Source organism: Podarcis tiliguerta (genome assembly GCF_965153285.1).
Source record: "Podarcis tiliguerta genome assembly, chromosome: 6".
NCBI lineage: Eukaryota > Metazoa > Chordata > Lepidosauria > Squamata > Lacertidae > Podarcis > Podarcis tiliguerta.
In genome coordinates this window covers 74196683-74223756 of record NC_139539.1, presented here as the reverse complement: position 1 = coordinate 74223756, position 27074 = coordinate 74196683, and the positions used below count along the sequence as shown (strand labels likewise).

Genomic DNA, 27074 nt, shown 5'->3' with positions numbered 1-27074 from the left:
TGATGTCAGTGACCTGTCCAATGAGAGATTCTCATCTCTGGCACTCTGATTAAGGATCAGCTGCTTTGTTCTTCACGAACACTGAATTAGGAGATGCAGGGTTAAATTAAAAGATGTGGGAGCTGAGCTTAATCCCTCATCTTTGTTCTCTCCCCTCCAGTCTATGCCGGCTCCCTTAGTTCAAACAGACAGCTCACAAGGCTTCAAGCGGCATTTTAATTAAGCCCAGCTGGCTCTCTTGCTGCTATTATTGCAGATTTTGTTTCAAAAATAAGGTATCCGTTACAATGATTCGTCCCCTACCCAGACATATTTGCTTTCTTTTCAATCTGGACTGTTTACATTTTGCTTTGTATGCTGTGACCTGGTCCCACAACACAGCCAAAAACTGAAGAAACTCTCTCATCAAATCAGTGACTGATGCAAGAAACTGGTCCTGTGTTTCCCAAGACTCTGCTAGTCACACACAGTAAATAATAGTAAATTCCTGGGCACGCTACAGCATTATTATCACATGGTCTGATCCCTAAAGCCATTTGCACAAGCAACATTTAAAAATAATTTTTTTAATGGCCATCAATTTAACAAAAAGGCCATGTGCACTCACTCCCCTCCCCCAGCCTGGTCCTCTTTTCTAAAAAGAAAATATTGCCTGTCTCTAGCCTTAAAAGGTACTTTCACAGTGTCTATCACTTGTCTATACACACACACCTATATCTGTATCTATAAATCTGGGTATCTGCAGCAGCTTGCTGGTTGCTAAATAAATCCTTGCTTGCTCCTTCCGAAAACAGCAGCACAAATAAAGCGATGCAGAGTTGGAGACCCCATTGACTGTAGAGCGTTACCATGCAACAACAACAGCAGAAACATTCCCCTCACAAATGGCTGTGCATTTCTTAGTAACTTGGATGAGCCCCAAGGCCTCAAAGTGATGTGACTGCATCTCTGCAGTACTTGAGAAAGACCAAAGGATGCAAGTGCTCATCCTTCAATCTAGGTTTTACTATGAATGCTCTGATCTTGAGAGCTCATCCTCCATTGTATGCACTGTAGGAGGCATTTGCTACAGACTTCCTTGTTGTGCTGCTCCCTTGTGCAGCTAGTCTATTAAACTACTGGTAATTGGCCATACCGTTAAGAGAGCATTGTTCTAAGTGGAACATTGCCAAGAAGAAAGACTGTTGTTCTTAGCTGACCTTTTTAATGCGATGGGAGTCAAGGCTGGCTCTATTGTTGATTTTCCTCTTTTGTTTCACTTTCAAAGAGCAATGCTTTAAAGTCAGGGAGAGCATCACCAAATGATAGCAGTTTATATACATGTATGATGCAGGTTAGGAGCCCACCAGAATTTAGAAATACTATTTCACATCACTGGATATTTATTTCTACCAAGTTAACTTTGACCTGAACTCCCTCAAAAGGGGTAGATCACTGCCAGTTTTTAATTGTGTGAGTAGATTGCAGTCTCTTGGAAGTTGGCCGTCCCTGACTTAAGTCATAGTGCCATCATGGCTGCAGGAATAAAATGGGTCTTCCTTTTACTGACCTGATGGTAAACACATTTATTTGCACCATTTTGTTGTAAAAAAAGGATTAGTATTTCTCTCTACATAGTAATAATTTGCATGAAGTCAGGACAGTAAAAAGGAGCACAAGAGAAGGCTGGTTCCACAAGAGCAGTTGCCATGGTATAGGAACAAGAGGGAAGGGACACTGAAATGGGGGAAGTGATGGTTAAAACAACAGCAGAAGTTTGAGTAAAGCAGAGATGGAAAGAACTGAGAGGAAAATGGAGACAACGGCCACACGGATGTTACTAGCCCAGAAATAGAAAGAAAACAAAGTCCTTACCAGAGAAGAATGGCAAACTGGGGAGGCCTGGCCCGATGGGTGGTGTATAAGTAAATAATAATAATAATAATAATAATAATAATAATAATTGTTATTGTTATTGTTATTATACTATGCCAAAATGGCAAAACTGACTGGAAAGCTCAGGAACCAAAAATACCAAAACTTTTATAAAGAATGGGAAAAATTATCTGGAAGACCACTGTAAGCAGATGAAAACATTAGCAGGATTACAACAACACTTGTAATGTTGCAAATATTATGGACAAAATGGAGTGACATAAAATATGGATTACTGAATAATATGCAGTTGAAAGGGTTGACAATAGGACCCATGGAGGGGAATGTGGGAAATCCAGAGATTTGGATGAATCTCTAAATATGGATATGCATTTTGTATTATTATAATTTTATACTTGTAAAACCAAATAAAAATTATCAGTAAAAAAAAAAAGGACAGAGGAAAATGGTGGATAAGTGCTATGGAATATTTGAGTGCTTTGCATCCTTCTCTCACACATAAGGCAGCTAAGGAACGGAAGAAGGAGAAGCTTGGGTAAAGTGAGAAGGGAAAGACACTGAAAGGGAGAAAAGTGGCTGTTTTGAACAAGGCAGAAGTTTGAGTAAAGCAGGGGTGGAGAGGCACTGAGAGGAAAGTGGCAGCTGTAAAAAACAGCAGAGGTTGAGTAAAGCTGAAAGTTCACATCATATCGAGCTGATAATGTTGTTTCCTCTCCAACATTCACATTATAATCTGTGGTGCAGAGACAATAAAGCTGAAGGTACATTTCTCAACAGTTTCCCTTCTTTTCCTCTCTCCCCTCCCTTTTCAGTCTTGTGTAAATCATGCCCATATTACACATTACTGTACATTACATGCATTCACATTACATTGTGTGTACAAGTTTTACCCTCAAGAAAGGAAGCAGCCAGGTAAGCAATTGAATCAGCCTTGAACCAGCAACTGAACCTGCTCTAAATGTCAGAGCTCAGCCTTGGAACATCTGAAATGATGGGAAAGTGCTCCTGTACATGTGTCAAGTATGGCAGGTTCCCATGCCAGAGGCTGTAGCCCCCAAGGCAGCTTAAACCCAGGCACCTCTCGCTTTTTAAATTAAACACTCCAATCTCATAACACTCCAATCACATAACAAATACTCCAATCTCACAACAAGTTTCTTCACCCCACCCCCAAATTATGAATTGCGCCTCCCAGATTTAGAAAGTCTCCAGATTGCCATTATTTTTCAGGAGGGATTCACACAGATACCAAAACATGAACAAAAGGTTGCACAATTTAAGTGCATTAAAGCACTCCAGTAGCCTACCCCAACAAATCCACTTAAAACAACAACAAAACAAGCAACCCAACCAGATGTGCAGGGTATAAATGATGGTGGTGGTGAAAGTGTTATGAAAGTGACAAGGAAATGCACTGTAGGGTGGGTGGATGAGTAATCAGAACCTGTGTAAATGCCCTGTAAGCAAATCAGGACAAATGCAGAATGAACTGCCACGGATGTATGATCACTCTGTAAACAAAACAGAACAAATGCTCAATAAAGACCAGCCATTGTACAACCAGTGTGTAAGCTTTGTGCAAGCAAATTAGGAATAAACAGGTCATCTGGAGGAACCCTTCATTGAAAATAATCTCATTTTATTTTGGGTTTGTTTTTTCTCACAACAACAACAACAAAGCCCCTGGTGAAATAAAAGAAAACAAGACAGTGACTTCAATTTTTTTGTACATAATCTCTAGTCTCTCTCTCCTCATTAGGGGAATGCATTAGCAATCTTCTCCATCTCTTTCGTAAAGTATTATTTACATCTAGCGTACCTAAAAAATTAGTGTGGCTTCCTGCTCTCTATAATTAAAAAAAAAAAAGGAAACTTGAAACCCTGATGAGATTTTGAGTAAGCTGTTTGTGCAACATTTTGATGTCCTCTGCCTTCCTAGTAGGCTGTCAGCCTTTCCTGCTGCTATGCATAGAGCCCTGCCAGGATACACTGAAATTAACCCCAGGAGCTGCCAGTCAAGGGCTTCTCACTTATGACAGGAAAGACCTCCGTGAGCAGATTTCACATTTATGATGAGACAGAATGCAGCATATTTAGAATACTCTGAATCTTCCTAAACTACAGATCCTACAGATGCCCAGTTAGGAACGGCTTGCAGTAAAAAGTAGCAAAATGCACAAGGCAAGTAGGCCAAGGAGCCTATTATAGTTTAAATAGCAAAATACAAGAAGAAACTGAGCATACTATAAGGTTGTGGGGGCTGCCCTAAAAGCTGCTCCAGAAGCTGAAGCATGAGCCTATTGTGCTCATCTTATCGTGCTCTTAAAGCAGTTGTATTGGCTGTTAGTAAACTAACACACATGGTTTCAGTCTTGTCCTATAAAGTCCTAAACAACCTGAGACCAGAATATCTGAAAGAGTATCTTCTCCCTTACTGCCTCCCATGATTGCTATAATCAGCTGATAAGGCTCTCCTGTACTGCTGTCTGTGGAAGTGTGATTGACATCAACCAAGCAGAAGGGCCTTTTCTGTGGTGTTTCCCTTGTTGAGGAAACATCTCCCCTTAGAGCTTAAGCAACTGCCCACAATGATGATGTTTATGCACCTTCGAAACACACACCTGTCCTCCCAAGCATTTGTTGTTGCTTCACTCTAGCAAGTCACCACACTTTTAAACTCTTCCCTGAGTTCCAAGGGTTTTTTAGCTGTTGTTATTTTAGTGTTAGATATGTATTTTACAATTGATGTACACTATCTCATGATTAATGTGTGAGGCGGTACAGAAATGTTTTCATAAATAAGCAGCAAAAAAACCCAACCAACCCCAAATGAGAGCTTATGCCCACAAGAGACAAAAACAGCAACCTGCTTACTACAGGTCATTCCCCTTTGTACCATAACTGCTGCACTGTCTCTGCACAGACAAGAATATAAAATGATGTCACACAATTATGAATATTCATTTGGCTCCACCCTGACTGTTGTGCTGCCAATTTCTAAGAGAGATGGGAAAGAATTTGTGGTAGAGGCTCATGAGATCAAGTGCAAGACCTTAGAGGATTAAAGACAAAGCTTTGGGAGGGTAAAGGGGTGGAGCTCACGGTACAAACATGATGCTCATCTAAAGCAGAGGGCAGCCAATGTGGCACCTTCTAGGAGTTACGGGATTATAGCTCCAAACATCCCTGACCACTAGCGAACAGGGGTGGGCTGATGAGAGTTGTAGGCCACAACACCTGAAAGGCATGTTGGGTATCACTCATCTGAGGTGCATGGCTATTCCATATGCTTTCAAAATCTCCTGCTACCATGCAATAGGGCCTAGCAATATTGATTGGGCCTGTAAAAAATAAAAAGCTATCCCTTGCAATCTTATTTCCTTAGCATCAAAGTTTATACTTCCAAGGCAGAAAAGGCCTGCAGGGCAGGGATCGGGTCTTCTAGGGCTCACAACCAATAACAATATACAAAACTATTTAAGCTCCATAGCATCCATCAAGCTTCACAACTATATTCTATTTAAACTAATGTACTGGCTCTGGTCAGAGCTAAGATCCTGCCTTACAATCTTGTCAGCACAGATCTAGCTGAGATTCCTGCATTGCAGGGGGTTGGACTAGATGACCCTTGGGTCCCTTCCAACTCTATGATTCTATTATCCATTTCAACTTATATCCTCATTAACAGTAGCCCAGAGAGCAAAAGTTAAGTTGTCATCTCTGGCCCTCTTTTTCTATGCTTACAAATGCTTTAAAATAGAACTTTACTGAACATGAAGCAGCAGAGATCTCAAAAGTTCTGCAGTGCATAACCAGCCTATTTTGAAGAGCTGGGAGCCTCTCAAATAGAATCTTATTTCTGAACAGGGCCAGATGGATTTCTATATAAAAATAATCCCCCCCCCCATCCTGTTTCCCCAGAGGACATGTGGATTGGGTCAATGGAATGTTACCATGACAACACGCTGCATGATTTTAGGTATTAGGCCATTGTGCCAAGATAAACAACGTAGTCAAGAACTGTAGCTCTAATTCTACTTTGATAATGAACACTAAGCCTCAAAATTCACATGGAAGTTTTCATACCAGCCAGACTAAAATAATGGCTTTTACAACCTTAATCATGACCTTAAAACCCCTTCTTAAGCGGCGTGTTTGAACCAGCAGCTTTCTTTCCATTTGTTCTTACATCACCCCGCAGTAAATTCCTAAGTTGCTCTTCTGCGAATTGCAGCCTACTCCACAAAGAGAAGCATAGGGGACTCCTTGTGAGTAACATGCCTTCCAAGACATGTTGACATACTGGCTTTAACAGCTGCATGCACAGCAAAAACTCAACATCAAAATATAGTAGCTTGCATGGGCATAGCCAGGATTTTTGTTGGGAAGGGCAGGCCTTTCGGGGGGCAGAACCTCAGTTAGCTATGTATTTGGATTGATTATGATTGATTTGGGGGGGGCAGCTGATAGCAGGGGCAGCAAACAGTGGTGAGATAATAATATGCTGGGTGGTTTGCCCCGCACCCCCTAAACTAGCCAGCTGCACTGAGGTGTGGTCTAAGATTCTGCCCCATTACCAGTGTTGAAGTAAAATTCTGTTTCCGCTCTGGTCACCTTCTGTACCTTGGAACAGAAGAGGGACACTATCTTGCCTTTTGCCTCAGGCAGCAAAATGTATTGGGTCATGAAATACTCCCTGCCACCCTGCTTGCCCTATCACCATTCCCCAGTCAGGGGCCCAGGTAAACCCCGACCCATATCACAAAACGCAGTGTACACACACCATTTGAATGGCAATGGCCATCAACTTTGTGGAGGCTTGGCTCCCTCAAAATATTTTATGGGGCACGGGCAAAGGGCCCTTGATTCCCTAGGAGTTGGCTCCTATATCCCCCAATGCAAGTCTGTACCCAGACTAAACGATGCTGAATCATAACCAGGATTTCCCTCATAACCAGAGTTTGAAACCAGGATTTGAAGATAGTTATGTAAACCCTGGTCATAATGAATCAATCACATAATGAATAGATCACAAACAATTAAAACCACAATAGGAGGGCAAAATTCACAAAGGGAATATATGAATCTATGGCATGTTTCTGACCTTCTAACTGAGGGATGGAGTCACTGTTGCTTATGAGCGTCATCTTTTGACAGTGATTATTATTAATAATAAAATTATCCTTAGAGCTGCACACTTAACAAGATCTGAGATTTTGGTAATACAGTGCTTTTAAAAAAACGTATATAAATATATTTTGCTAGACCCTTTTCATGAAACTCAGTAAAAGGTATCTGATAAAAGAAAGTACATTGTGTTATCAATTTCTATATTAAGTGCCTGTGTATTATTTTTAGTCATATAGCATATCACTTTCAGTTTCCCGTAAAGAAAAGCAGAGATGTTTTGAATGCTTTATGTAATCTGATATCCAATTTGTAAATAAATCCTTCTTGCAACTACTGACTTCACATTTTCTTTATGATGCAACCCTCTGTCTGTTTACAACTTCAGGTTAGCAGGCAGCCTAAAGTTTAAAACAGGGATTATTGAATAATTCAGTCTTAGTAAATTTCAATGCAAGGTGACCTGATCTGCATGCATCTTCTAATCTAGACTATTGGTATTATTATTATTAATACTACTTATTCATTCATTCATTCATACCTCATCTTTTTCCCTGATGGAACTCAAGGTGGATTACAGATAAAAACAAAAAAATCATTAAAATACAATTAAACATTAATAGAATTAAAACTATGTAGGTACAGAAAATTAGTTGAAAACATACCAATAATTACAATAAAAGCAGCACAAAGAAAAAAGCATGGATCAGAAAATATTTATTCACCCTTCCCAAATGTTTCAAAGATCAAGACCACATATCAAAATATGTTTTTAAAGGCATCTTTTAAAAGGAAGTATGTTTAGAAGAGTATATCAGGAAAAAAAGGATGCATATAAATGTTATACGCATGAGTTTTCATGCAGATTTTAAAACAAAATTGCAGATTAATTGTGGAAATGGCATGGAAATGACTTGTGGGTAAAAGAATGCAAAAATTACCCAGACTGAAAATAAGACTATTTTTTCTTATTTATCTTTTCAGCTACTAGTAGTCCTTATACCATTTCTATCCACAAGCAGTTCAAAGTGGCATACCTGGGGATTTTCCACATTTTATCTGCACAAAATCTTGTGAGGTAAGGAGGGAGAGACTTGGCTAAGATCACTCAGCGAGCTATGCGGCTGAGCAGGATTTTGAACACAGGTCTCTGTGGCAGACTCCAACATTTTATCCACTACACCACAACTATGCCTGGACAACAGTGTGTAACAACATAAAAATGTGACCTTTTCTTGATCTGTAGATAGACTATCCGTGTAAGTACAATAGTGATATCAGTCACACACACTTCCTTAACGTTACAGACCACCTACCTTGACACCAATAATGGCCTTGCGGTGATAAAAACAGCAGAGAGATGCTATGAGCGTTTGAAGAACATTGGAATCTTTCGGCATTTTCAGATCTTTTGTCCCGTAGACCAGCAACCTCCCTTGGCACACAAGAGGAATGGTCCCTCCCAGCTACTTCCAAGAGCTCCCACTGAGTTTAGCTCCTGCTTTGCTGGGTCTTCTACACTCCCCCCCCCCCGCCCTCCCCAACCTCATATTTTAATCCCAGGCCGTTTCCTCAGTGAAAGCTGATCCTGTCATCTAAGAAGGTCATCTCCCGCTTGCTTCCAGCAATGGATCAGAATCATCATGGGACTTCATTCAGCTTGCCAATGAAATCCTAACCCTCAAAGAGAGGGAGAGGAGGGAGCGAATCTCTGTTTGGGAATCCCCCAGATTACAAACCACAAATCCCCAATCCAGCAAAAAAATCATCACCTTGTTCTTCAGCACGTAATATATTGAGTCAATGGGCCCAGAAAGGTTTCCAAGTCCAGTTATACCTCTGCAGCCACACACACACACAAAAAGCAATGCCCATGCTTGCATCAGTAACATTGCTACGTACACGGCTGATAAGCAGGGTTCAGGGGTGGGGGGAGAACAGTTGGTTGCCTAGGGGGTTGCATGTCTCTGTTACTCATCATCTACACTGTTTCATCCTAGCGCACAGGTAACCAAGGGAAAAAAGTCAAGACTGTTTGTCTTGAAATAGGAAGCTGCTGACAACCTGTCATGCAGCAACAACAGAGCGCAGCCAGTAGCATCATCACAGCCGCTGCTAGCGTCATAGAAGCAAACGCAGCCTTCCTCTATTTAATTAGAAGATAAGTCGGTCAATTGCCAGAGCTGGTGAACACAATTATGCAGCCTTCTGGAAAGCAGGACTTACTACAGCTCTCTGGGCAGCCTTTGGGTAGGAGGCAACTGAAAAACCATGGGATTGTTGCCATTGATTTCAATTGAAACAGGAGATTTCAGCTTCTGGGGTGGGTGGGGGCAAGTTCCTTTGAAAAGACAAGTTAAGCCAAACTTTGTCGCTGGCAGACCAGAAATAAAGGTCAGTCTATACCCTATGGTTCTGGACATAAAAAGCTCAGCACAAATAAGGATTATGCAAGGCACTATGCACTTTTAAAACATATCCCTTTCAATGCTTTCCTTTAATTATAGGTTGCATTGCAGAATCCAGACCACAATGCGCCGTGAGCAGGAAGTGGAAGGCCTATAGAAAGGAACTTGCAGAGTAAAGGGTTCCAAATGTGTCAAGTTAGTGATCCAAGCCATATACTGCAAAGAACAAACAACATACCGGTACATATAAAAACAAGCACACGGTGGATTCTCAGCTGGAAGAAAAGCCAATCCAAATCTGCAATACAATGGTCAGACCTCTAAGCAGAACTCACCTACCAAGTCATGTCAAATGACATTTTGGTGCAATTTCACACAATCTAAAATCCTGTCCCAATGCTGAGGCAGTTAATATAGAACTACAGTGTACCTCAGGTTACAGACGCTTCAGGTTACAGATGCTTCAGGTTACAGACTCTGCTAACCCAGAAATAGTACCTCGGGTTAAGAACTTTGCTTCAGGATGAGAACAAAAATCATGCAGCAGCGGCGCAGCGGCAGCAGGAGGCCCCATTAGCTAAAGTGGTGCTTCAGGGTAAGAATAGTTTCAGGTTAAGAAGGGACCTCCAGAACGAATTAAGTTCTTAACCCGAGGTACCACTGTAGTAGATAGGAATCCTCCAATATAACTAAGAAACATTAACATCGTAACCTCATACATTTCTATTCAGAAGCAAATCCCGCCCTCAGGTTAAGTGGCTACAAGACTGCAGCCTAAAAGGTAACGGAGCTATCTATGCATTAAAAAAACAACATGTGGTTCAGTCCTTTCTGGACTCTTACCATTTCAGAGTGGAGCAAGGATTTGCATGTTTGAATACACTCCCATGTCAAAAACCTTTGCCTGTAAAAAGTTAGCATGCTGTAAATAAAAGAGTTCTTGCATAGCGTCCTGTATCAATTCCAGTTTTCTGTGCTTAGATACATGTGACAGGGTTGTTTTTAAATGTGGTGGGAACATTCCAACTTGTGATTTCTAACCAAACATCTGAAACAGAGTACGGGCCAGAAAATATTTTTTTGAACATGAAAGTTCCACAATGCATGCAATATGAAAGAAGTCATCTCCCCCTCCCACTTGACATTATAAAAAGTTACTGGAATTCTCCACCACAATATGTTTATTATGAGGCAAGCATTTAAATAGTTTCAAGTACATGACCAGCCATATATAGTTTTGAAAACATCCAAATGTTTAATTTTAGGTGTTTAATTTTAGATGGAACCAGAAATCCCTTGCCAAACAGATGCATAACTTGACCGTAATGTGTTCACAGAGCAGGCAGACAGGGGATGGTTTATGGGAACAGCTCTCTTCCTAACAGCCTTGTTCTACAGTTTCGGTAAAGAATATTTTTTTCCTGTTGTTCTGACTGTATCTGATGGAAATTCTAAGTGCAGACAGGGTAGAAGAGCTATGCTGGATTAACTAATCCAGGCTTCCTCAAACTCAGCCCTCCAGATGTTTTTGCCTACAACTCCCATGATCCCTAGCTAGCAGGACCAGTGGTCAGGGATGATGGGAACTGTAGTCTCAAAACATCTGGAGGGCAGAGTTTGGGGAAGCCTGAACTAATCCAAAATAAGAAACACTGCAACAAAACTGAGACGATCTAGCTGGATAGTGATTTATTATAATCCTTAAACCTGCTGTGTCAGCAAACAGATGCTCAGGAAAGCAGATTTTGATTATAGGCCTACTGGTGATGTGATAAATGTTTTGCTGATGCTTGCAGGGACATTTCTTTGCAAGTATAGGAATCACACATTTTTTTGGTATTTTCATATTCCATCAACGCTCAGCTCAAAAGAGTCCTGCAATAGCTTACAAAACAAAAAGTGTTTTTCAGAACTGCTAAAAATGACAATAATTCAATAGGATGGTCACTTATGCATTGTAAAAAAAAGAAAGAGGTCACAGATTTGCATAAATGTACACCTCTTAAGTTATATGGACAGATGCAAAATTAAAAAATAACTGTTTTAATTTAAACAGAAATACAATGCATCTCACCATTGTGGAAAAGACCATGTGGAAAAGACTATGACCTTATATAGAGATCTCAGAGCTTGTTTTTTGGGAAACCTTTTGTGAGCAAGAGCTGGTTGGACCCTCACTCATCCCAATTGTGATCTTTTGGCAGGCCACAATAAAGCCATTACAAACAAGGTGGCCATTTTTTTCAATAGCAGCTCAAAAAAAATCACTATAATTTCCTAAAGACTTCTGCTGTGAACAGCAAACAGGACCACTCACAATAGTATGCTTGATGTTCTTGTTAATCTCAGTTTGTATTGATAATTATTAGTGTCATATGTTATGAGTGCTATTTTCTGTCCCTGTTTCTCTGGTGTCTCTCTTAGCTGGAGTCCTAATCTGCTACTAATTTGTCATGGTTGGTATCTGTACTATTCCTCTGTTTTGTAATTGTCATTGTGACAAACGCAAATAAAATCGATCAATTCTATTCTACTCAGTTTGCTCTCCAAATACGGGCCCATTTTTATGGTTTTTCATCTTTAAAACTGACTTGGACCAGGACAGCCTTTCAAATAGGACTGTCCTCTGCAAAGCTGAACACATGACCATCCTACATGTCAACTGTTTCCACTTGGTGCCTACTTTATTGATCCAATTTCACACAAAATGGATTGGGCTTCTGCATCAGACGAAATCCACTGAGGGCATTTTGCGCACAACACTGAAAGTGTATCTCTGCATTTCCTGTCCCTTTAATGTGAATGTAGAACCAACCTAGGATAAGTCACTTTGTATTCGATTTAAAAGTAGCTCTCCTGCTTTTTATCCCATGGGAACGATATACACAGATGGGAACAAACTGCCAGGGAGGTTCAAAGGTCAATTTTAAGGTCATGAGCAAAATAACAAAGCAGCAGTTGTCATATATTCCCTAAGCCTACTAATTGCGATGATATAGCTGGTTACTGAGATTCGTCTGGCAAGCAGTTGGTGTAGGAGGTTTGTTGTCTCTTCACATAAAAATAAACTGAAACTGTATTGCATGAAAGTACAGCATCAGATCTAACCAACAGAAAAGCTCTAGTTAGCACTCAGTTATAATCTGCCAGAATACAGATGTAACAGTCAGAGGAAAGCATCTGTTCGTAGATTCAAGCTCAAAGTGGGTGAACACTAGAAACTATTCTAATGACACACCTCATATTAATGTGACCATTCAGAATTAAAACAGCACTTACATATCTGCAAAAATCAAGCTACTGTTATTTTAAATACAGTGGACACTCGGGTTGCGAACGTGATCCGTGCAGGATGCACGTTCGCAACCCGCAGTTTTCGCAATGCGCGTCTGCGCACGCGTGGGTTGCAATTCAGCGCTTCTGCGCACGCACAAAGCACGATTTAGTGCTTCTGCACATGCGCGGCCGACGAAACCCGGAAGTAACCCATTCCGGTACTTCCAGGTTTCGGCGGTCCGTAACCCAAAAAAACGCAACCTGAAGCGGCTGTAACCCGAGGTATGACTGTACAGTCAAAGCCAAGTGACTGGCATGTGTAAAGTAAGTCAGAAGATGAACACAAAGGACTTCTAAATCCCACTGCTTTCAAATTTACAAACATGCTTCCACTGAGATCTACTTCAGCAAAATCTAAATTGCATCTTGGCAGGTTGGAAGGCAGCAATGTATGCATGCACTAACATATAGTCTTTTGCATGTGCCCTGTTTTTGTAGCATTCACATGGCATTTCTGCACATTACATAAAAGATATGACTTCACCACTGAAGTCTTGCACCCCTCCTCTAAAGAACTGCTGCCACTGTTTATAGGTCAGCAGAAAACAAAGCTTTCCACAGTGAAGCTCAACACAGACAGCAGTTTTTAAGTGACTTATTGCTGGTATGAGAAGCTTTTCTGCTCATGGTGCACTGTACATGAATATTCTTTTGTCCCACTGCTACCAAATAGAAGGTTCCTGGTGCAAATGGATGCCGCTTCCAGCTCGCGACATGTCGGGTTGCCACTGGTTGCCCTCCCAACTCTCCCCACCTTGTGGAACAACACAACACCACACACACTCTGCAACATACTGCTCAATCAGTGTCCTCTGACTTTGTAAGGACTTGCATCACAAATTGATCAACTGATGTCTATCTGCAGCCTTTCACAGGGTCAAATCATCATTTTCTCTAGCTCAATCCTGTTTGCTCTGACTAGCAGTATCTCCCACCTGTGTTCATTGGATCATTTAAATAGAGATGCCAAGGATTTAACTAGGAACCTTGAAGATGCAAAGCATGAGTTTCATCTCTGTGCCTCAGCCATTTCCAAAATAGTGACAGCCCAGAAAAATATTTTTAGTTAGAGACCACAGCTCAGCTGTAAGAAACATCCTTTGCATGCAGAAGGTCCTAAATTAAATCAATGGCATCTCCAGTTAAAAGGATACGGTAGTACGTTGTGGGAAATACCTTCAGAAACAGGGCCAGGAGGCCAAATCTAGAACTGGCTGACCCTTCACAGGCCATTCTGACAGGTGGGCAGGGCCGCTTACCTGACATTGTATGACACCAGCGGAGTCATACCCTGGGTGCAGGCAAAGCCTTATCTCTGCTAAGATGGAGATCAGCCTCTTCATGCTCTTTGAGAGTAAAAGGCAGCAGCACAGATTTGTCTCTGCCCCAAATGGCCATATGGATCAAATTGAGAGACCTGGAAGGCATGGTTAGGCACATGGGCTGCAGGTTCCCCACAATTGCTGCAGAACCATTTCCATCTCCAATAAGCAACACTGGGCTAGATGAATAAATGGTACAAGGACAATCCCAAAATTCTAAGCTATATATATCTTTGTGTCATAAGGTCGCAAAGGAAGTTTTCATTCCCAAGAAGCAATATTGTCCTCCCCAAAGGCAACTGCAACTACAGCTATTGTTTTCTATTAAAGGACAAGAAACAAATGTGTGTTGCCCATGCTCTAGGAAGCAATTGTTCTTCTACGAAATAGGGTGCATATAATCTGGACAATACATGTAAAAATGTATTGACAAAGCTTATTTTATGCATGCTACTGCTAACTAAATGGCCCTGCTGCATGGAGGAACACAATGCACCTCTTTTGTGTTAAGAGTCTGAATCTAGTATCCACATGGCAAGAAATTACACTCTGGCACCCCCCTATGGATAACAATAATATGTTGGGAGAGTTTGTTTTAAAAACGAAACACTGCAGCGCAGCTCCTTTATTTTCCTTCTTTTGAGCAGCAGCTCAGAAACTTGCCAAGGTTGAATCTCCAGCAAAATGGTTTTGAGTGAGGTGCAAAAATGTCCCATTCTATTTTCAGAACTTTTTAGTAACCACGGTGCCCCAAATGTTAGCTTTCCGAATTGCCTAGAAATACCTTTGCCACTTAGGAGTGCAGTTCTTATCCCTGTTCCTTTCCTAGGTTTCTTATCCACTACTTCTTGGGCATCTGCCCTAACAGAAAGATATGCAGATCTGTGAACCTGTGTCTATTTAAAAACCAACCAACCAATCAACCTGTATTGAGAGAGAACTGACTAAATATAATGTGACAGTCTTGAACCAATGAACCGTACACATACTAAATTTTGGAGTTCTAACCCATATCAGATGTACAGTTTAAATAACCCTGTGAACTAGTAAGGGCAATCAATTACTGAGGCCCAAGAGTTGCGTTTCTCAAGGGTGTGGTAGGAGAAGATAGAAAGTGAAACGGGAGGATTCAATGACCATCAAAGAAATATTTAAACATTTCAGTATTAGTATTACCATTATGGGCTGGATAACAATTATTGTTAAAGCAGTTATTTTATAATTATCCTTTTCCAGAGAATCTGTCCAAGTCAAAGTGAAGTTCAAACAGAGTATCTCACATTTTAACACCAGATAACTGTTTTCTCTTTTGTATCAACGGTGATGGTGTGGGGAACATCATTCTACTTATCACACTAGAGGGCAGTGTATTACCACAAGGAACATTGCATAAGTGGATCTAGCAACAGCTAAACCACAGTGATTTATGTTCAACCATTTCAATATAAGTCACCTGTCAATTACTGCCTTGGTCTGCCATTTTCAGAAGTTTAAATAAGACTGAGCAGTTAAACTGAAAATTAAAACACACACACACACACTTGAACGTTTGTGGGCATATACATATCCCTTGTCAGATTAACGAGGGACTGAGGGGCAGATGGAGCTCATCAACTTGGGAAGGTAGCCCCATCTAGGAGAAGGAAAATTCTGGTTCTAAACCTGTACTGCCTTGTGGCTATACTTATTTGTGAGAAAGGCTTCGGGAGTAAAGGCCGAGGAAAAACCTGAACCCACTGCCTTGTGGGACATCTTTGGGAGAAGAAAAGGCTAAGGAGTAAACCCTACACAAACCTGGAGTGATGTCCCTAAGGCAGTTGGATGGTGCCTTGTATGCTGCCTCCTAGCAACTTCTGCAGCCAAGCTGGTGCCAAACATTTTGCTCTGTTTTTCTTTGGACCACACCGAGACAGACAGGGGGTCTTGTCATCTGGGCAGCCCAGGACCTTCATACACACTGTCCAGGCTTGCACCCTGGACAAGTGGGATGGACAACCATAGCAGTGCTTAAGACTACCAGCATCACAAGGAAAGGGCAGACAGAAGCAGAAGCATTGTCATGCCAGCCTGAAGACCAAAAAAAGAGGGCACATTTGTAGACTTCTAGTTTTAACTATGGATCACCATGACAACTCTCATTTTATATACCCATGCTTGTTTAAAGTTGTTGCCTCCTAGTTTCCATCATCGGTTACCTTCATGCACTTTAAATATGTGTAGGGAATCTAAATGGTGCAACTGTGGATGATGTGCAGATTCCAGAACAGGCATGCATTACTCTAAAGTTTGATAAAATGAAATTTGGATAGGCTATCCTTATTACAAGAATGTGATGTTCCTATATTTGGTTTTAAAAATAAAACAGTGCTTGGTCATGTTCATGTATTTATGGAATTGGTTATTTCTTTATTTTCTAAGGTCACATCCATATCACACATTCAAAGCACTCTTATAACACTTTAACAGCCATGGCTTTCTCCAAAAATTCATGGGAACTGAAGTTTGTAAAGGGTGTGAGAACCTTTACAGAGGTACAATTCCCAAACTGCTCTGAGTACTTACTCTAGAAGAGCAAAATATAAACTACAAATAATTTGAAACAGTAAACAAGATGTTCTCTACTTAGTTTTCAAAGCTATTCGTGATTCACACGAAGTACCATTCTTAATAGATTTCATATGACCCTCTTTTAAAATCTAGTAATGCCAAAGAGACGAGCTTCAGAAAAAGCCAACCTTCTGTGTCCAACAGAGAAACTGTTTCAGTTTATCTTTTTTGGCACAAACATTAATCTGACATGTGGGTGTGTGACCCACAATGGCAAGAAGATTAGTGCCGGTAACCGGTCACGAGTGCAATCTTTGTCCAAAGAACCAATGAGTTGCAAAAATGTGCTTAGCTTTAATTTGGCAAAAGTAATAAAAGCAATTGCTCTCAGTTCTCTCTTGATTTACCACCCAATAAATGTCACTAGATGAGTACCAATGTTTCCTACAGGGGAGGTCGGCTCTATAAAACACCAGCCTGGGCTGCAAAGCCATGCGGATCAATGTTTCCCAAAGGAAATGCAAGGGCAGAACCAACAATGAGTGGCGGGGACTGGGTGGGTGGGTTACGAGGCTGAGGGTGGGTGGTCAATGGGCATCAGGGACAATTCTTATTTTTATTATTCTTATACAAATTTAGAGACCGCTTCACAGCATAAAGCCATCAAAGTGATGTCCACGGTAAAAACAAGAGTACACAAGCTCTAAGAACAATAAAATCAGTTCAGCAAACTTCGAAACAATAAAACTTTCCATACAAACTCAAAAAAATAATAATGGGTGGAATACAATGTCACGCTACTGTGATTATTCCATCTGCCCAAGTGTTTCAGCGAAACAGAATGTGACATACTGAACAATCCCCACACATACACATATGCTGTTTTGTCTTGTGAACTCCCCCCTCCAAGCCATTTTGGGTTTGGGGGCACAGGGTGGAGAAAGGAAGCCCCCTGTTCAAGCAGAAGGTCTTGTAGAAGGCCTCCATGGTGGGGCTCCTTAGGTGAATGCTGCCCAGCTGAACAATTTCATTAGATATTAAACTGATCTTCCATAATGAATGGGTTTGACTTCAGCAGGCACCTAAACATCACTGTCTGATTACAGCTGGTAACCGATTCCAGAGAGCTGGAGCTGCAAACCTAAAAGCTCAGTTTCTAGTATAGGCCAAGTGCACCTATGGAGAATACGGTACTCTCAGCAGCGGTCCATATGAGGAGTGCAGTCGCTGGCCAGAGACAGAGTAGGCAAGGTGGCCCCTTACATATCATGGTCCCAAGTTGTTTAGGGTTTCAAATGCTAAAAGCAGAAACTTGAACTGTTCCCCGTAGCATGTTTGCAGCCAGTGCAGCTCCTTTAGCAGAGGAATGAGTAAATATGGTGTCAATGGAGCACCACAGTCAACACAACCTAGCTTGCTGCATTCTGAACCAGCTGCAGCTTCCAAGTTAAACTGCAGAGAAGTCCCACACAGAGCAACTGCATAATCCAGTCTTGAGAGCACCAATACCAAAATCACAGGGGCCCAGCTATCTCTGTCCAGAATCAATGTGTAAAAGAAAAGCTTAGAACGGAAGGTTCCATCTGAGAAAGAGGGCAAGACTAGTATGCGGTTCTTCTTCAACAAGATACAGAATTCTACCAGTGGGTGTCTTGGGTATTATCACAAGGGACCATATGAACTTCATGATTGGTTCCTCTCTGCATACAGTTGAAAGTGAATTCAGAACTGTATCATGTTGCAAGGGCTTAACACAACTTTTCCAAGCTGTGGACAGTAAATTTGCAGTCCTCACTTAAGTCTTTCCTTAGTAGTATCATTGTCCCTGTTTTGCTGTTGGGGGGACATTTTGTGGGAGTGACTTTTTAAAATGTTCCTTGCATGTGCACTAGAGATCTTTAGATTTCAGAAAAAGAAACCTGTTATGATCACTTTACTGGGAGCAGATGCTAGACAAAGCCAAAGGCCTATCTAGTCCATGATCTTCTGTTTCCCAGAGTGGTTAACCAGGTGCTTCTGGGAATCCTGCACACAGGAAACAAGGGCAACAGCATTCCCCTGCTTGTGATTCCACAACAACTGGCAATTCGAAGAGTTACATCCCTACAGGTGCTCTCAGCGATGCCAGTGGGAAAACTAAGAACATGCCTTCTGACTGTAATCACTGGGGAAACTGTAATAAATTCCACAGTTCTATCCCATCAGACAATCCTCCGCCAAGTCATCTATAAAGAACTATTCTTCAAAGCTTGCGCCCAACATCAGTATTCAACAGCAATATTTCCTTTTAAGGCAGTGATGGGATTCATTCTTCCACCTTCCTTTCTCCAGATCCATGCACAGCAGAAACAAACCTTCTTCTATGCAAAACAGATTTTCAGTGCTGACAGTGGGCGAGGAGGAAGGCCATGCCAGAGCGCTTCTGCAAATTTTATTGCAAATGCTCCAGTACTGTTCTCTTCTGCACTCACAGCTGGCACTGTCTTAGCTACTCTCCCCCACAGAGAGAAGGCATTTAAGCTGCTCATGTGCAGTCTCAGGCAAGGGCAGACGGGTGAGGAAATCCTCTAGAAGCCAGTTTGTCTTTCCATATTATAAAAAACAAAACCTCTAAGGTGCATCTGACTATTGCTATTATTCTGCCTTATTAAAAAGCATTTCTCTTTCATGAGGAAATACAGAATTCCTTTCACAGCTCCTTGCAAGCAGCCATCCCAAAGAAGATTGGCCTGTTTTCACTTGGGGAATAAAAGCCCAACTCTAAAAGAGCCATTTAACTGTGACCAGTTTCATCAGAGCTCACAGAACAAAGGAAAAGCCCCCGTCATATGGCCACTTCTCAGTACTGAGACTCCAGCAGATCAGTACATTCGCTTGTTCCCGAGACTGGTTTTTGTATAATTAGCAGCCTCCTTTTTTAATCCACAGAATGACCTAATGCATCAATACTTTAGAGGTTATAAAATGCATTCATTTGCATTCAGCTATTAACGCTAACACATACGACCTAAAGAACCATTAAGAATGCCTCCTCCCTAAGAATCTATGCAACAACAGGAAAAAATGAGTAGGCTAAAAATATCCCTCCCCACATGTCCCTGAGCAACATTAATTCCTTCTGCTTTCACTCTCCACTGCTGTATCCAAGGCAGAGCTCTTAATTTACATCCAAAAAGCAAGACTAATAATTTGCTTCAGAGACACAGAGAAGCGTTTGTCAAACTAGAGGAAAGCACAGATGATGAAAGGTATTGTTCAAAATGAGACTATAAATAGAGACTATAAATAGAGTTTAAATGGCCATCATAGCTCAGTACTGTTTATTGCATAGACACATGCAGGCTGTAATTATTTTCTTAAAAACTGGAGAAACTTTTATCTTCACTCAAATAAGTCTGGCAAGATCACACTTTATCCACTGAGGGCAGATGCCATGACCATTTGCTTAGTAGTAACATCGGACCAGCAAGTCGTTGCATTGTCCCGCCAAGATGTGGAAGTGAATCTTACCCATATTTCTGCTGCCGATAAGCAACCTGGAAGTGGGCCAGTAGTGGTGGCAAAATTCCTAGGAATTTGGCAGGACAACACTAGCTTCTAAAGCGGCTTAATCCTATTAAATGCTACTATGTGATCCTATATCAGATCGGTGGTGAAAAAGTTGCTTGGTACTAGTTGTTTCGACTCTTCTGCCATTGTTCCACCACTAACAAAAAATACTGAATTTCCTCATTTATGGAAACAGGAACCATAGTCAGAGAAAACTGAGACACAGAATATTATTGTTTATACCCCACTCATCTGACTGGGTTGCAATGAGCTGAGACCTAGAGAATCGGCACTACAAGACATCTTCCTATGTTTTGAAATATAAAGAAGACTGAGACTGGCCAATGCAAGAGTTGAACTGATGAGAAATTTAATTTTTATAAGTAAAAAACATTGAAAATGACGAAGTTGGGTTCTTAAGCTTGCAGTAGAAATTTGCAAATATTCCTTTGCTTTGCATTCTTTATTCTCACTCTGCTAGTTATGGGAAAGAGGAAAGCACTTACAAACACTAGGAATCCTACTCAGGGAAGTTCTCCCCATTCCTCTAGCTATTGCCTTCAAACTTCTGAACAGATCTAAGAGCAGGGAAACCTTGCTTTTAATTTAAAAAAAATAAATTAAAAAGTAAGTTGAGATACAAGTGACAGCGCTGTACCTACTCCTAATTTTTGCACACGTATGATACAGCTATAGGATCCACACCATAGCAGATGCTGCAAAGCTTGCCAAGTGCCTGTCCCAAGGTTTATCACTGCAAGAGCTTTTACTCTTCCCGTCACATGCAGAGAATTAGTCCCAAAGTGGGTCAAACTAGGAGGAACTATTGCATAGATATCCCATTAGTTACACTTGAGAAGGCTTCAATAGCTAACTTCCAAACTTGGGTTTGGCCTGGTGGGTCAAAGTCTGAGACCCTCTGACCTATAGCTTTAAGCAAATGAATAATTTACCCAGACGTCTGTGAAATCCATTGATTGCACATATGCGACTATAAGCCCGTGCACATCCTCTCACGCCCTTGATGTGTCATGAAGACATCATTCATCCATGCTATGGTTCCTGCCGAGGGAAGCTCTACAGAACATTTTTGGGACACCAGCGGGCTGGAAGGGAACCCATCCCATCTTAATGTATTTGGAATCGGTCCAAACCACATCCTTCAACACCCATGAACGTAATCTGCCTTGTGTAAAAGACACAAATTGCTGCAGTGATACTTTTCTGCAACCAAGCAGGACTGTTGTCTAACAGTCTGATCTGTTCATGATTACTTGGAATGAGTGGTGCTTACTCCCAAGTAAGTACACAGAGCTACAGCTGAAGGCCTATTTTTATGACTAGCTTCTTATCGAAGTTGTTTATTTCTATAAAAAGATTACCGGAAAGGAAGAGGTGAGATAACCAACAGACAGCCCAGAATGCGATTTAACTCTGAGCTCATGGAAAACAAGCAGACTTTGTGCTTCAGTTGCAACTGCACTTCTTGTGCAACTTTAACACAAAACGAAGGGAGAATTAAAGTTACTTTAAAAAAAACCTGAGCACCCTCAGGATCTGACCGTGCTATTGTTTGACTGTCAACACTAATTCAGAAAGGGAGTTCAAATAACATATGGAACCTTTTTATCATTATTGGGCTATCTATCTATCTATCTATCTATGAATTACACACACACACACACACACACACACACACACTACTATGAAATTTATATGTAAATGGTGAACATTCCCCTAAAATGCATGGTTTTTAATCTTTTTTCCTGGAGAATATTCATTCTCACACACTTTTTTGGGGTAATCGAAAGTGCATTGCAAAATCTGAAGAAGTTTGTGCTCTGGCTTAATAGCTATGTACATATAAAAGTGGAACTGAATAATTTAAAATACTGACTGAAATAATTTTCTCCATCCCATGTTTCAGCAACATTCCCTAAGCCAATGTTTGTCTGCTTTCAGAACTCTGTTAATGACAACATATATATATATATAGATAGATAGATAGATAGATAGATATAGTATGTGTGTGTGTATATATATATATATATATGCAGGTTTTGGTGTCCTCGGGTGTCTTCCCGTGTAAAAGTTGGGGTGTCTAGGCGACGTTTCGACGAGGTCTCACTCGTCATCTTCAGGCTGGTGCTTTCGGCTTCTTGTTACTGGAACAGAGCAGGATCTCAGTGTTTGAGTTCCTATAAATACTGTTGAGGAGGTGTGGTGTATAGCCTCCAATGTTCTGGGCAGAGAGGAGGTTCCCAGGCTAGTGTGCCTTTTCTTCTTTTGTTCCTTAATTACTTGAGGGATATCTTGAGTGATTTCTTGAGTGATTTCCTGAATCCCACTTAGGTGGGTCATTAGGTGTGGATTAGTTGCTAAAGCCTTCGTGTCTTGAACTCTTGAACTTTGTGAAGAGTTTTTCTGAGAAGATGGCTGTACTGCACTTGGTTGTGCTCTGGCTTGGCTTCGTGTATAGGGGCGAGCTGTGGTTTTGTGGCCTGTGCCAGCCAGATCTGTGTAGGGATTGCAGGGGGGTGCAGCATCCGGAGGTGCCACCCTGGTTTGGCTACTGGATGGTGTCTGTAATTTATCTGTGGAGAGGGTCTGGGTTTGGGTCTGGTGTGGTTGATTGGTGATGGCGTTCTGTGTGTCTCTGGATCTGGTGTCAGATTTTGTGGGGAGGGCTAATTTCCAGATGTCTGGCAAGCGGGATGTGTCGTCACGCTTGTTCATGTTGTGAGGGTGTTTCTCTATCTCGATGGCTTCCATGATTATTCTCTTGTGGTGATGTTCCATGTTAAAGAGCAATTTGGAATCTGCAAAATTAATTTCGTGTCCTGTTTCTTTCATGTGTTGGAAAAGAGAGGAAGTTTTTTCTTCTTTTTTGACGGCATTCTTGTGTTCTGCGATTCGTGCATTTATTCGTCTGTTTGTTTGTCCAATGTACGTGGCTGGGCAGACTTTGCAGGGTATTTCATAGACCCCTTGGTTTTCCAACTGAATTTTATCCTTGGGGTTTCTGAGGATATTGGCTATTTTTTGGTTGGTGCAAAAGGCTGTTTTGATATTGTGTTTATGGAGGATTTTGCTAATTTTATCTGTAGTGCCCTTGATATAAGGAAGGAGGGCTATGCCATTGTTTTCTTCTGTGTCTTGGTTTTTGGGGGTTGTTTCTTTTTGGATTAGCTTCGTAACCCTGTTTTGCTGGTATCCATTGGCAATTAACACATTTGAGAGATTCTGTAACTCAGTTGTCAAGTGGTCTTCGTCAGCCAGGCGTTTGGTTCTGGAGATGAGAGTTTTGGCTACGGAGTTTATTTGTGCAGGGTGGTGGTGTGATTGTGCATGTAAGTAGCGGTTGGTGTGTGTTTTTTTCCGGTAGATAGTGTGTCCTAGGGAGCCATCAGGTTTTTTGTAGATTAGGACGTCAAGGAAGGGAAGTTGGTTGTTGGCTTCTATTTCCATAGTGAATTGTATTTTGGGGTGTAGGCTGTTGAGATGTGTGAGGAAGCTATCCAGTTTTTCCTTCCCGTGTGGCCAAATTACAAAGGTGTCGTCAACATATCTGAGCCAAAGTTTGGGTTTGTGTTCTGACTTGTCTAAAGCATTGGTTTCAAAGTGTTCCATGTACAGGTTAGCGATGACCGGTGAGAGGGGTGATCCCATAGGTGCTCCTTCTATCTGTTTGTATCTTTGTCCATTGTGGATGAAGTACGTGTTGGTTAGGCAGTGGTTGGTCAGGTCCAAGATGTATTCGGGGGGATTGTATTTGTTTTGAATGGCTGTCAAGGCTTCATTAATGGGCACTTGTGTGAAGAGAGATACAACATCGAAGCTCACAAGTAGGTCATTGGGTTGTAGGTTTTGCTTCTTTATTGTTTCTATGAACTGGAAGGAGTTTGGAACGTGTGAAGAGATGGATTCTGCATAGGGCTGAAGTTGCTTGGCGAGAAATTTAGCGAGATTTTGTAGAGGTGAGCCTATGGAGCTGACTATTGGTCTGAGTGGTGTTCCTTCTTTGTGTATCTTGGGGAGGCCGTAGAGTTTGGGGCATCTGGATGATTTTTCTCTGGGGATGATTCTTAGCTGGATTTCTTCACTGATAGGAGAGGCTTTTATTTTGGATTTGGTGGTTTTTTCCAGATAGGTGGTGGGATCTGTTTTTATAGGTTGGTAGGTAGGGTCTTGGAGTAGATTTGATAGTTTTGCTTGGTAGTCCGATGTGTTCATCACAACAGTGGCATTACCTTTGTCTGCTGGGAGAATGATTATGTTGTTGTCTTTCCTCAGGTTGGTGAGTGCTTTCTGTTCTTCTTTGTGTAAATTGCTTCTGGGTGGTTTGCTGGAGCAGAGGATGTTGGTGACTTCAAGTCTGATTTTATTGGCTTCATCTGGATTGATTTTGGTTAGGCTAGCTTCGACTCCGCATATGATGTTTTCCGTGGGGATGCGTCTCGGGGCGACTGCAAAGTTGAAACCTTTGGAGAGTACTTTGGTTTCAGTTGAGGTGAGGATCCTGTCTGATATGTTATGTACTGTTTGTTTCATGGGTTGTTGTGGAGGGTGGCTGGGCTTCTGGCGTTTCTCTAGTTTGTGGAGTTTGTTGGTGTGTGTGTCTGTCTTGTGTGAGGTCTCCGTTTCAGCTCTCCAGACGGCTAGTTGTTTGCATTTGTCCCAGAGTGCAGGGTGGATTTTGTTACAGAGTTTGAGGTGAAGAGTGAGTAGATCTTTGTTGGTTTGGTTTAGTAGGTATCTTTTCTTGTGTAGTTCGTTTCTGATTAGAGATAGTTCAGTTCGTTTCAGGATCCTTTCGGTAGCTGGGGTTTTAGAGTGGAATTTAAGTTGGAAGCATGTGGGAATTAAGTTGTTGTCTCGGCAGTTGCGTAGGAACAAGAGATCACATAAGATGGTGGCTCTTCGGATTTCTAGTTTCTCGTAGGTTCTTGTCAGCTGGAAGGTTTCCTCCCCGTAGAGGTGAGATATTTGCTTTCGTAGATTTTCAGAAGAAAAGGCACACTAGCCTGGGAACCTCCTCTCTGCCCAGAACATTGGAGGCTATACACCACACCTCCTCAACAGTATTTATAGGAACTCAAACACTGAGATCCTGCTCTGTTCCAGTAACAAGAAGCCGAAAGCACCAGCCTGAAGATGACGAGTGAGACCTCGTCGAAACGTCGCCTAGACACCCCAACTTTTACACGGGAAGACACCCGAGGACACCAAAACCTGCATTCCTGTACCCGTGAAAATCTACGAAAGCATATATATATATATATATATATATATATATATATATATATGAGAGCGCGCGCGCACACAAGCCTATGACTGAGTGTATGCAAAACTAATTCAGAGTTGAAGTAAGTTGATGCTCTGTATCTCAAATACACAAATCACGAGAATGACAGAGTGCTTCACGCTCCACTGCCTGGACTGTCCGTCGCTGCCTCCAAACTGGGAATGTTGAACATTTGAATACTTTCCATTATATGAAAATATGCAAACTCTCCCTGCAGTTAGAAAACTAGCACATAATGGAGATGTTTGCTATGAGTGGAAAAAAGCAGCTATCTGCAGTCATTTAAACACATACCCCATGCCAGATGTTTCAATTGGAGAAACATTTACCGTATTTTTCGCCCTATAGGACGCACTTTTTCCCCTCCAAAAATGAAGGGGAAATCTGTGTGCGTCCTATGGGGTGAATACAGGCTTTCGCTGAAGCTTGGAGAGCGAGAGGGGTCGGTGCGCACCGACCCCTCTCGCTCTCCAGGCTTTAGGAAGCTATCAGCAAGCCTGGGAGCCCGCGGGGCTCCCCACGCTGCAGATAGCAGCCTGCCGCCTGGCGCGCAGGGTGCCCTGAAGCAGAGCGCCCCGCGCGCCATGCAGACATCCGCAGTGTGGGGAGCCCTGCGGGAGTTCCCGCGGGGCTCCCCACGCTGCGGATAGCAGCCTGCCGCCTGGCGCGCAGAGTGCCCTGAAGCAGAGCGCCGCGCGCGCCGGGCAGACATCGGCCAGCCCCACAAGCTCGGGGGACAGCGGGGAGGCACAGCGCCGCCATCCCGCTGTTCCCCGACCTGGTTTTTCAGGGGGAAATAAAGGGGGGGAAATTTCCTTTATTTCCCCCCCCCAAAAAAAATTAGGTGCGTCCTATGGGATAGAGTGTCCTATGGGACGAAAAATACGGTAATAATGTTGTTGCAGCAGGTTCCAAGTGTGATGCAGTAACTTATCAGCCTGTAAGGCCTAGGACATTTTTTAAAGGCCTTTTACATGATGGCCTCACAACATACGAAAAATGACTCCCTTCTAGAATTGCACCTTCTAGAATTTTATTTATAGAAATAAAATATATCCCACAGTGGCTTAAAACATAGACAAGCAATTTGAAACCCTATAAAATATCAAAACTATACACTATTAATGTTCAGCAGAATTAAATCAGTATTTATATCAATTTCAATATGAGTTCAGTTCTGGCCATGGTCACTCTGATGGATGACCTTTACAGAGAGTAGGGGCCAAGGGGAATGAGTGCAATCTTGCTCCTGCTTCTCAATCTTTCTGCAGCTTTCAATATCATTGAGCAGAGGTTTTCAACCTTTTTGAGTCCATGGCTCCCTTGACCAACTACATTCTTTCTGTGCGGAAACATGCTCTGAGCCCCAGAAGCCCTTGCCTGTAGAGCCAGCAGCCCCTCACCCCTTTTTGAACACCCTCCCTTGCGGAGTGTTCCCTTCGCCTCCTCTCCTCTCTCCTTTGGAATCCCCCGGGCGGCTACCAACCCAGTCTCTGAGCTGCCCCCACCCCAAAGAGAGGTGCCTCCTCCCTGGCTAGCACCAGAGGCTTCATTTGCCTGGGGAGCTTGTAGCCAGGGCTGCTGCAACGAACAGCTGTGCACGCC

General features: G+C 42.0%; 1 protein-coding gene across 6 annotated transcripts in view; it reads right to left on the bottom strand.

Moving 5' to 3' along the window:
- Positions 1–27074, bottom strand: part of BCAR3 (BCAR3 adaptor protein, NSP family member) — an 85432-nt gene that overhangs the window by 23226 nt on the left and 35132 nt on the right. Inside the window, exon 1 of one of the 6 annotated variants that reach the window (XM_083444864.1) lies at positions 10254–10389. The exons of 4 other annotated variants lie outside the window; for them this stretch is intronic. In XM_083444864.1, coding sequence (XP_083300990.1) covers positions 10254–10331 — 78 coding nt within the window. In that variant the 5' untranslated portion in view covers positions 10332–10389. Of the gene's footprint in view, positions 1–8318; positions 8582–10253; positions 10390–27074 lie in introns of those variants that run through there. One more of the 6 variants, XM_083444863.1, reaches the window with a different exon arrangement.